Source organism: Punica granatum, chromosome 8, assembly GCF_007655135.1.
Source record: "Punica granatum isolate Tunisia-2019 chromosome 8, ASM765513v2, whole genome shotgun sequence".
Lineage (NCBI taxonomy): Eukaryota > Viridiplantae > Streptophyta > Magnoliopsida > Myrtales > Lythraceae > Punica > Punica granatum.
Window position 1 is genome coordinate 21,523,028 of NC_045134.1, and position 13,016 is coordinate 21,536,043.

At 31.8% G+C, this 13,016-nt stretch overlaps 1 protein-coding gene across 1 annotated transcript; it reads left to right on the plus strand.

The window, feature by feature from the left end:
* Window positions 1-11,008: 11,008 nt before the first annotated feature.
* On the plus strand, window positions 11,009-11,449 carry LOC116188835 (S-protein homolog 1-like). The gene has a single exon (XM_031518299.1). It carries the CDS (start codon window positions 11,009-11,011, stop codon window positions 11,447-11,449), a length of 441 nt encoding a protein of 146 aa, XP_031374159.1.
* The last annotated feature ends 1,567 nt before the right edge of the window (window positions 11,450-13,016 follow it).

Sequence of the window (13,016 nt, forward strand, 5' to 3'; positions counted from 1 at the left end):
TCTCTCAACAGCAACCCAACCTTGAATAGACCGTACTTATATGCAAAGCACCTGATGAGGATTCTAGAGTTGGGTTCGGAACTTGACTCTCTCTATCATCATTACCTAAGCCTTGGCCTTGAAGTCGTCTCACCTCAGCTGGTTGTACATATATAGTAAGTTTAAGCCTAATACTTAAAGCATGACACAAATTCAGGGTGCGCGAGTCATGTATGGCACTAGTTACCGACGTAGAAGCTAGCTAATTTCTAGGACAATCATCATCTGTCCCCCTCCTCTTCATTTGTCTTTTCCCCCCCTTTTTTTTTAGGATGTAACCTGATATTCGGAAGCCCAATAGATCATGACTAATTCAGATCGAGCCGAGTCGGCTCACTAAGGAGGTAAAACTCTTTCAGCATAGATTTTATTCGTTCACATGAATCGAACTCGATACCTTATTTAAGGAGAACAAGTGTAACCACTTGAATTGATTCATGTTGATTCTTTTTCCTTTTTATTTTTCTTTTTTCCCTTTTAGTGTGCACCACCAAGTATTGAAAAGCTTAATACGTTCTGACTATCCCAATTTGTATAGAGTTTTTTCGATTACAAATGAGACTTATGGCGCAGTATGATTAAAGAGAATCTCGAATTTGAGACTTTATTCAAGAAAAATATGCGATAAATTACTTGAATAAACCAGAATTAGTTTCTTTCCTTTTTGATTTTTTTTCCGGTGGATAACAAGGCTGGAACCCTCCTTTCCGTCTTATAACCCCGTCCGTTTCCATAAACTTCTTTTTTTAATTCAAACAATCATACACGGAATAAAAAACTGGGTACGGGCTTGATGAGCTGAGGTCCTGTGTGCACAATGGTTGGGTGGTTAAATGTAGTGATGATGTGGTGGTTTCCTGTCAGGGAGAAGAGAGGAAGAGAAAAATCAAAGAGACTGTTTAGTACCAATAAAGTTGATTGTGTGAAAATCAGCTTTAATTATCGTAAGGAAGATAATATAAGTTTGAATTACGAGAAACGTACTTATTGAAAGGAAATATAACCTATAATATTTAATCTCCAAGAATTGTGAGAGAAATGTCTTTCACAATTTTTAATCAAAAGGGAATGTAGTGTAGTCACCCACATCCCCTCTTAGTAATAAAATATTCCAAAGTTCGATATTTAGTAGGCTTATCCATGTCTCTTTATTTGCTATTAGAATTTCTCTTTTATGCATTAGGTTCATATCATGAGAGCCTCTTGTAATGGGGGGGGGGGGGGGGGGGGGGGGGGGGGGGGGGGGGGACTTACTGGGAGATAGAGGTAGTTACTAAAGGGGCAAGTTGTATTTTCTTTTGTTTTTTCTCTGATAGTGGGCGGAATAGTGACAACCTAATCATTCCCTGTTACGCAACGTTTGAGCTCTCGTGTTCAACCATAAATATATCGGATGAATTGAATAACCAGTAGAAATTTTGTTCAATAAGGTACCAAAGTGGATGATTGACTTATTCCATACTGCAAGTACTTATTCCCCGGTTTTGGGCTTAAGGCCATGTAGTTTAGGGCGAGGCCAAGATGCTTATTTTGAGCCCAGTTCAATATCTCAAGCCCGGTGCATACCAGTTTTTGAGTTTGGATAGTGATGTCCGGGAAATTCGCAAATTAAAATTTTCAGTTGGATTTGCTTAATTAGTAATTAAGTTCGTACAAGAATCGTTACCGTGGACGATTTAGTTATAGTTTGACAGACTTGAAATTCACTAGAAGCATTTATAGACCAGCACATAACCAACACTCAAGCAGTATTTTATATCAACCGATTGGCCAAGAACACTTTCCGGTATCATCAAATAAAAAAATTAAACTTGCTAAATACATTATTTAGTTTTGCATAAAGGAACCCGATATTCCATGTAGAAAGTCTTAAGGAAACTACATCGCCTTTAACCATCAAAGACCCTTTATAACAAGTAGAAAAAGCCATGGAACTATCAACATTCCTCGTTTTGTATAAATAGAACGAGCGGAAAACCTTGATTTGCTTGAGCTCCTGGGGGAATCCGTGCTCTTGAGAGCTTTTCCGAATGCGTGAATTTTTTTTTGTTTTTTATTTAATATTTGATTAGAAGTTACTCATACCACTTTATGGCGGGACATTTGATGCAACGGATTATCTTCATTACAGTCATCTGAAGGAGCTTTCTGCGGAGGTTTTTTCTATATACCTAATCAATTGTGATCTAGAGATAGCTCTTGCAGTCGGATAGCTAATAAATATTGGTTGAGGTAAATGAGTAGGAGAAGATGAAAGAAACTTTCCAAGAGATAGCTGGAAAGTATGGGGAAATTAAAACGGCTACTAATAATCTATATCTATACCTACATCTAATTCAGATTAAATTTAATTTATAAAAATGAAAATCAGAAAAGAAACTTTACTTGAATTGATTTACTTTATTTTAATAGTGATTTTTCTAAAAGGAATATGCTTCAAACAAAATTAAAATTTATGATATGTTAAATTTAGTTTAAAAATATCAGAGTTAGAAAAGAAACTTGCATTAATTTTCTTTATTTCTATAGTGGAACTTTTTAAAAAAGATTCTGGTATTAATAAAATTAAAGTCTACACTATGTAATTTTTGGATATTGTTAACATTCTCTATAATTAATAGGATCAATTTGATAGATATACTATAATATACTTTACGCCGGAAAAAGAATCCTATAAATTAAGAATAATATATTTATTAAATTTAGTTTTAAAAAAAGAAAACCAAAACGAGAAATTTTACTTGAATCTATTTAATTTACTATTATAGTGGATCTTTGAATCTACTATAAACAAAATTAAAATCTATAATATGTAAAGCTACTTTTCGGTGGATACAATAAGTGAACTTTGGGCTTTTATAATAACTAGTGAATTTACATGTGTCTTGCATGTCAGACATTCTTTGATAAAGTTAAAATACATAATACTCGAATGATATAATATATAAGAACACTCTTTTAAGAAAAGAAATATATAAATTATAAGTAAATTAATAATATCTCATTTTGAATGGATTTGTGACTAATTCCAATCCAAAATTTGTTCTTACTTCAATTTATATAGAAATAAAATAAAATAAAATAAATAATATCTATAAATAGTGTTATTAGAACTGAACTGGATATTGAACCGGTCGAGGTATGGGTTCATGGGTTCCATGGGTCCAACCGGGATTGATGGGTCAGACCGCACGTTTAATTAAAAATTATATAATACATTATTATTATTATTATAAAATAGACCCCATTTTTTTTTAAAAATAAGCCCCCTTCCCCCACCCCACCCCCCCCCCTCCCCCCCCCTCCCCCCTTCGCTGCTTTGTGTCCCTCCCCCCCCTCCTTTTCAACTCCTTCACTGCTCTGTATCACCCACACCCAACCCCCTCCCCCTTTCGCTGCTTTGTATCCCCCCTTCTCTTGAACTCCCACTCTCTCATTCGCTACTCTGTACGTCCTCCCTTGATCCACCCTCAATCCAGTTCACGTACAAGGAGAGGACAAAGTTCAGACAAATCATTCCAGCACAAATGACATCATGATGATCTAAAGCCCCGCAAAAAGACCCGAGAAGCAAGATAGACCCAAAAATCCCCCAACAAAGCAAAACCCCTCCAGCACCACATATTTCTTGCAACCAGAGATGAACCCCATTCACAAGGAAATCCCCGTCCTCATCCACAACGGCAAACCCATCTTCGAGTCCCTCATCATCCTCCAGTACATCGATGATAACAAGAACAAAGCTCCAGCCTGCCTTCTCCCTTCCAATCCCTACGACAGAGGAAGCTCGAATCAAAGCTGTTGATTCTCGAAGGAGAAGAGGAAGCTCGAATCAAGGCTCCTCTGCAGTAGAGGCTCTGCTCAATCAATTCAAGTGCCCAATAGATTGATGCAGTAGGACTTGCGATGCTCGAATCGAAGGAGAAGAGGAATCTTGCTATATAGTTTCTTTAGTGATGATGAGCAATGATTGATGAAGATGAAGAACATAAGAAACTAGGGTTTCAAGATTCAATTTTGCTAATTTTCGATTCGGTTCAGATTTCTTTTAAAAATTCTAAACCCATGTAACCGACCGATTCGAATGGGTTCGATGGGTTTATCTAAAAACCGGCCAGTTTTTTGGGTTCACCGGTCTACTTATGCATTTTCGATTTTTAAGCTAACCGGATCGGACATACGTCCGGTTACCTATCCAACTGGTCGAGCTGGCCAGTCCGGTCAGGTTCTGATAACACTGTCTATAAAGATTGATGAACCAAAAAAACTAAAATTTTTACCTTTTTATTATTTCTAGCACGAAAATTTTTAATTGGAAAACTTACAAATCATGAGTTTCTTATAATGTCTAGAGTGTCATCACTTTCCTATCCATTTTAATGGATATTTCTAATATGGCATTAACATTGTAGACATGGTACATGGAAATCTATCAAGTACCTCATGGGTCCTTAAATATTAAATAAAAAATAAAAATTATTAAAGGAAACTAACAATATTCACGAAAAATATTTCATTTAATTTTATAATAAAATAAATAAATAATATTAAATTAAATGGAAACATATATATGTATATATATTAATAATAGTATTTACATATGTGTAACATAAAAAATTATATACAAATTTACATACTAATGACAAATTACTATATCTAAATATATGTATAAGTTTTGGTACAATTTAACGAAATTAACTCCGTTATTTTTTACTCTATTGAAGAAAAGTAAAATTGAAGGCGAGAATAAAACTACTCAAATTTTAAACTCATATATCTTATCTTGTTCCTCCATCAATGCACATGTGTTCATCTTCCACTCTTCTTTTTACTTATTTCTCTTCCACCCCCACTCCATCTCTATCTCAACCTAAGTTATTTTTCTTTTCTTTCACTAAATTTTTTTCACAATTTTCATTTCAATTTTTAATTTTTTTTAACAATTCTATAGAATTACAAACGGTATATAATGATGAAAATATAGAGGTAACATTTTAAACTATATTTTTCACACTGCGCGTAGCACTGGTGCATAATCTATTGTATGAATAATAAACTTTGATACGTATGATAAAATATTGGAAATGATTTTTAAAAAATAAAATTAATGCAATTTAAAAACAATATATTTCAAGAAAAATTTTATAGTTTATATATATTTTTGACTTGATCTTTTATTTCAATATAATATCCTAAAGAAAAGATAGAGAAATGAATTGAAGTTTTTAATAGAAGTTTACAAAATAATTAATAGAAATATTATTTTCACGAATAGTTTTGTAATGACATCCATAACCCGAAAATTCAAAAATGTCTGACCCAAAGCGATAGAAAAATTCCGAAAATTAAAGACCTTAAGAGTCGGGTTTAAAGTTTAAAGAGCGAAAATTGGAAGGAAATTGATCGTACCCAATTTTATGTATGTATAAATTTATTTTAGTAATTCATATTCTATATTATAATTTATACTTAACAAATAAAATAAGAAAATAAACAATACATATTAGATCCCACCTAAGGCACAAGAGTAAATTTAATTTCAATTGCAAACTGATAAGTTGTATTGATAATCGATATTAGATTTACATTGAAAGTAACTTATCCCTCCCTTTTACACATGAGCCCTCGAGGAACAAGAACAAAAATGTACCTAGAGCTCAAGAAGGTGGACATTGACAGCATGAAGACTTTAAATTTGTGCAACATTGTTAGCAGGTAATGGTGGCACGCACTGCAGTGGCAATGGATAAAACGGTAGTCAATGTTTGTGGACAGAAGAAAAGAAGAGAATAAGAATAGAGAGAGAAAAAGAAACTTGAGATAAGAGAAAATAAAATTAAATTAAAAAGAAATTAATGATATGGTATCTCTTTTATTTGAAACTCTTCTTCTCTTTTTTTTTTATTCTCCAAAATGCGTACTTTTGTATCCATAAAATCCTATAAAAAAATTGATTTGGACTTTCAAAGCAAATTACTAATGGCATAATGTCTACAATAATTTTTTAAATAAATTAATATAAATTTTGAAAAATTCATCAAAAATATAAATTTTTAATTACAGGATATATGACAGTAACTCATAAGAAAATATCCATCTATAAAATAAATTTTTAAAATTCTTAATTTAAAATTTGAAAATTTATCTATACAAATGTAAATAGAAAACATGAGAGATAAATCTCGAGTGTTGAATGAAGAGGTTATATCATATTTAAATTGTTTGTTAGAGTGAATAATTATGGGAAAGAACATGCTTGGTAGTTTTTATAGTAAAAAAGTATGAAATGGTGCTTTGAATTTGAATTGTCATGAGAAAGAATAGGCATAAGTTGGTTTTTGAAACTTGAAAAAAAAAGAGGATTATGGTCGAACAGGAGAATATGAGAATTTTTTTTTTCCGACGATTAGCAAAGTCAAAGAATAAGAATAATTAAAAGGAGAAGTAATTGAAAATCGAAAGAGAAAATAAAAAAGATACAAATGTAAATAGGAAAGGAGAGAGAGAGGAATCTTGACTGTTGAATGAAGAAGTTATTTCATATTTGATGCGTTGGTTAGAGTGAATAATTATGAGAAAGAACATGCTAGGTAATTTTTATAGTGAAGAAGTATGAAATGATATTTTGAAATCGAAAGGTCATGAGATAGAATACGTAAAAGTTAGTTTTTTTATTAAAACGAATGAAAGGATGTCATGTTATTAAAAAGATGTGATATTTAGTACTATTTGTATTATTCGAGTAAAGGGTAAAACAGTAATATTATTAATTAACCAAGGGTAAAAAGGAAAAAAGTGGTATAAACACTTTAGAAAGGGTCGTACTTTAGGAGAGATATACAAAGTTTAACTCGGCTAGGGCAATACATTATAAAGTATGTAAGGCAACAAATGTTAAGAATGATCGATGAATAGAAAGTTGAAAGTGTGTGAGAAAAAGTCATACTAACAAAGCACACCAAAAGCGTGAGAGTAAAATGTATTAACAAAAAGATATAAATTTACGAAGGATACGAATATTTTTTGGAGCAAAAATTGGAAAAATAACCACGTCATTCGGAGCGATGGGACAAAGAATGTGTGAATAAGTTGGGATAATAGACGCTGAAAACGAGTATACCATGCAACGAAATTTTGAAGTAATAAATCTTTGTTCAATAATAATAGAAGAAACATACCTGTAATGAAGGGCAGACTAGGTTGAGAGAGATGCGAGACAATAAAGTATCGAAAATGAACAATGAATAAAAAGACCTGTTTTATATATATAGTGAAAATGTACAATCAAAAGTCACGAGCCGAAAAAGTACAAGGAAAAGTCACGAGAGTATAAGGGCATTTTTGAAATATTAAAAATTTAAGAAACTTGTTATATTTTTATATATATAGTATAGATATAGATTTAGTGTACATCATAACGTCTACTCTGTAAAGCATTTAATTTATACTCATCTAAGAATAATAATAGTAACAGTTTTTCAAATTAATTTGCAATAAATTAGTTTGTGATCAGATTAATTGTTATAATTAATTGTATTTTGAAACACTTATATATATGCAGATTTAGAGAAGCTCAAATTGCCAAAGTCTTTTTGCTTTTATTTTGGTGTTAGGTGGATGTGGAGTTAACTAAAAAATAAGAAGAATGAAAACTTCTCATGTTAGAGCATGTACTATCCTTCTATCAAGTAATTTCACTATTTACGAGTAAAAAATGTTATTTTATGCTATTATTTGAGCGTATTTATTCATTGGTAGATTCTTTCATGCTATTATCTTTCAACTAATAAGGTGGATAGCCCACCAAAAAATAACTAATAAGGTGGATGGAGCCTAGCTCAAATAATTTAGATTACTTATAATTTGAATACGTTTTAATAAATTTATACTTTCAATTGATTCTTAACTTTCTTAAGATTTTGATAATAAAATAGAGCACTTATCTTTATAAGGTTGTTGCTGCAGCACCGAATTCCTACGCCATGGCATCGCTTATGCTGCCTCTAGAAGCCTGCCCAAAATTTCCTTTCATTGTCAAGATTTCTTGCTACCTTCTTTTTAAATAGTCTAATACTGAGTTTCCTACTTTAATTGGTTTCTTTCTTTAGTCGTATAGGTATCCTTAGGATTTTAGTTTCCTTTTATTAATCGTATTAGTTTTCTAGTTAAGCTTTTGTGTAGGCCTATAGCCATAGAAAAGACATTGAATAATATCTCTTTGGTAAGTGTTGACAAATATATTGATGTTGTGTTATGTAGTGAAAAATTTTGAAAGAAATTTTATGTGCGGTGAAGGTGATGGATTTTTATGCAAAGTTAATGACATGTGACATGAAACCATCTGCAGTTTGATTGACAAAACAACCAAGTAATGTAATTATCATAACGTAAATGATGAAATTGAATAAAAAACGAAAAGGATGAATTGAGTATTTGATCAAACGAAGAGGATCCAAAGTGTATTTTTTTTTTCAATTGGCGACACCATCGTATATTACCCATGAAGAAAAAAGATTACAGAATATTTATTTCATCAAATCTATACATATTTTGCAGGGGCACATTTTTTGTGCGATTCCTTTTACAAATATCTCCATCCAACCCAAAAAAAAAAAGAATCTAATACCCAAAATATATCTGGTATAAGAATACTTATATAAGATATAAGATTATATTAAATAGAGAAGTTCAATAACTTATGAGACGATTATAACATAAGAACATCTTTATGAGTCAATATTTTTTACAATAAATGCTATATATAGATGTAACATTATCTGACATTAACTGGAAATGTTTTTGTAGAAAAGAAACTCGAGAGAAAAACTATCATCGGATGAAAGATCCAGATCGGTCTCAATGTAGCTACGGGTAATGGGTGGACTAATTGTAGATGAGACTAACAATATTTAATGTGACGTGCCACTTCCGATCAAATGTTACCTAAAATGTAAGATGCAACAAGAGTAAGCATCGTGAACTCTAAAGGACATGTGTTAAAATCTGATCGGGATGCTAGTACCATAATGCATTAATCCCATCTAATATTTTCATGGTCCAGTTTCTAATTAATAATCAATTAAACACAAGGTAATTTCTAGGTTGGCTCAATTGGTTTGACCATTTTTTCTTTAAATAATTATGTCTTAGATTTGAGTCTCGTGAATATCACAAATTCACAATTGGGAAAGTTTTTTCCCCTTGATCTAAACCGACCGGCGACTGGCTTGAACATAAATTGTTAGGACCTGTTATTTTGAAATTCAAAACATCATGTAGATGCCCATTGGAAAAGAAAAAAACGAGGTAGTCCCAGATTTAATACAATAAATGGGGATTCAAATGAATTCAATAGGAGTTTAACATCAAAATAGTCGGAGATGCTTCAATTTTTACAATATTTACATGTAAATCGTCTCAAGTATTTATATGTTTCATTGGCCATAAATTACATGCAAAATTGAATTTTCAAATATATAAAAATGGAAAATTTTAAATAATTAATGTTCTATATATGGTTCATAAGTTTTTTGAAACTAAATAACCGACATTAATTTGGTGAATAAAATAAAAAAAATTGTAGAAGAGCTTAAAAATAAAAACATAGTGCATGTTTAAAAACAAAATTTAATAAAATATTAAATGAACTGTATAATGCTTGTGATAAATTTATATTGTAGTTTTGACTAATTAGCTTAATTTTGATTAAAATAATTTAATTAATTTGATTATGTTAATATTATTAATAAAATATATAACTGATTCTTTTTTGAATGAATAAAGTATTTTTTATTAAATAAAATACTTAATTTTGATTAAACTAAATATATTCATTTTATTAATTCATAAACTTGAATTAATGCTCTATATTATATAGGTGGTCAAAATTTTAAATTAGGTTCCACCATTTGTCCATAAAACTAAGTTCGTACCTCCTCATTTAACAAAATATAATAAATTTAGTTACAGTTATAGTAGATGCATTATAAATAAATAAATAAATATATATATTAATGTAAGGTTGGGGTACCAGTTAATACTTACGTATATAGATATAGATGCAAAATCAGATTCCACCGACACCACTCACTCAAATAAGAATATATATTGAGGTGGTTGCCGGCTCGCTTGAAAATAATGATAATTCATCCGTTAACTGATAATACAAGCTTAAGACGGGACGAATCTAAATTAGAAATAACTGATTAATCAATTAACCAAAGAGCGATAAATATATAATAAGATATAAAGCAACAGAAATTATAATTCCAAAGGAAGCTAACATATGAGCTATCTTAATATGCGGTGCTAATCACATAGTTGAGAATTACAAAAATGAAATCCACGCAAAAATCGCCGGCCGTACTTGACTAGTTTCCTCTTTCTTTTTAAGTATTTTCATGACAATTTTCATGGTAGATTGTCCTTTAATTTTTTTTCCAATTATAATTTGTTCCATTTATTGAAAATTTTAATTAGAATTTGTCTTTAACTTTTGCATTGATTCTCATTTATTTTTTTGTTACATATATTTAATTATGTTAGTTTGGTTTTTAATTTTCTTGTAAAGCTACACTTAAAGATTCATTTAATCACGTTTATTTCACTCAAATCAATTTTAATATATATAGTAATTTACTAATTCGAAAACTGAAATAAATTTCCCTTGAATTTTTCAACTGAATTAATTTAAGCACATTCAATGATAAAACTAACTTATATATATATATAGTAAAATTAATTCCTAAAAATCAAAATTAAATTCTTTTTATTATTTCAACTGAATTAACTTAAGCGCATTCTCACCCTTAAATAGATCCTATACTCCATCTAAATACCAATCCCAGATCATAAGCAAGAGCAAGGGGGGCCCTTGTTACACCAAGAGCGTCCTCGGATTCATTCTCGGGAGAGAGCAAACGAAAAGGCAGATCCGAAACCGACTGACAAACTGAAAAACCTTCGCAGAATGGCAGCAAGTAGGAAAAACATTATTGTCACGTTGTTTGCGCTGTTGCTTGGATCTGCGGTGATCCAGACATGTGAGGGCTTGGGTCCGATTCCCCATCGGAAGTACTACGTGAGGGTGGAGAACGGGCTGAAAGGCCGCCCCCTGCATGCCCATCGCAAGTCCAGGGATGACGACCTCGGGGAACGCGTCCTGCAACCTGGGGATCAGTTCGAGTGGGGCTTCCACATCAACCTAATCGGGACAACTCTCTTCTTCTGTAACATGTGGTACGATTTAGGGCAGAAGTCATTCGAAGTCTTCAATTGTTTACAGGATAAGTTCATCTATGAATTCTGCGGGTACAAGAGGTGCCATTGGAAGCCGATGGATGATGGGATTTACGTCTTCCATGCAAAGACCGGGGGATGGGACAAGAAGTATTCCTGGGACAAGAAGTGATGAAGGCTGATGAATAATTGATTAAAATGAGATATATTTGTTTTCTGAAGATATGCTAGTGGATTCACCCACCCCTTGTTGGGGTTGGTTAGTAATATTATTCTAAAAATATAACAATATAGGGAAAAAAAAGTTTAAAGGATATAAGATGGCCGTTGTTAACTTGTTAATGTCGTCGATTACCGCCACCAGTAAAGTCATAATTAATCATCAATCTCTTTTCATCCATGATTGCGCAAGCAAAGTTGGTGAAGTTTGCTCCGGGCTTCAACATATGTTGCTCATCACAACTACTCTTCTTCATCTTCCATATCTTTTCTGCTAACTTGGTTATAGAAAGAGGAAATAAAGGATGAAGAAGATAATGTTAAGTATGAGGTGCATTATATTTTTTCAAAAAAAAAAAACTTTTTCGAATTCTGAGTATAACCAAACAATTGTTAATTGAAGAATTTTAAAAGTTTTGAAATTTTCGAACATTATACATTCGGTTATAAAATTCATTTTTGTGCTTTTGCACTTCTATGAGATGACACCATTGATTTTTTTCCATCATTTGCCTGAGTTTTATTAGTGATTAATCGAAAGGTCACGCAATTAGAGGATGCGTTCATTCTACACGGCACCTTCCAAAGAATTGTGTCAAATTTTATATGTGTATATACATAGATATGCAATCCATATATATATATATATATATATACTGCCCGAAAGTAAATGCGGCTTGCAACCTGTTTCCGGCTCCAAGATTTGTAACTACGGGGAAAAATATGTCCTTGTAACTATCATTTCCTGTCTGTCAATAACCAATTACCTTTTCTTTTTGAAATCGACAATTACCTTTTCCTTTTGAATGGAATCAGAATCCATGGTCATATTTGATAATTTGCAGTCGAAATCTCTGAACTGAATGTCATTCCATACCAATATACGGAGATAATGTAGCCTTCTTTGTATAGCTTACTAATTTTGTCATGCACATCTTTACATTTTTATCGTGTACAGTACATTATTTCTCTTGACTTGTTACCTTAGATATAAATATGTTCACAAGCTCATAATAATACAGTGATTACACATATCACCTGATTATGTGATGAGGCTGAGAGAGGAATGGTTATGGCCGGAAGAGGCTGAGAAGGGCTCAGACCGGCCGACAGTAAACCAGTATTATGAAGAATAATGATTAATGCCCAAATTAACCTCTGATACCATAAAGGAGTGGGGAATTATGGACATAATTAGATGGTGTAATAATCTATATTTAGGGTTTTCCTATCCTATGCCCTTAAGGCATAAGATAAGCAACCAATGATTTCTAAAATGAAGCTATATCACATTCATACATGGATTCTCATTTTAGAATGCCTAATATAAAACCCATATTAAACCCACATCTCCTCTTACCAAGTTTAATCTCAAACATTTTAATTAGAAGATCTTGACTAGTTCTTAGTGATCATGGAAGAGCTGGAGAGGATGCTTTAGAACCTTTCTTGGTTAAAAAGCGAAATTTATTCAATGTCAAAACTATGCCGATAGGATTGGGTTTGCAATAAGGAGAGGT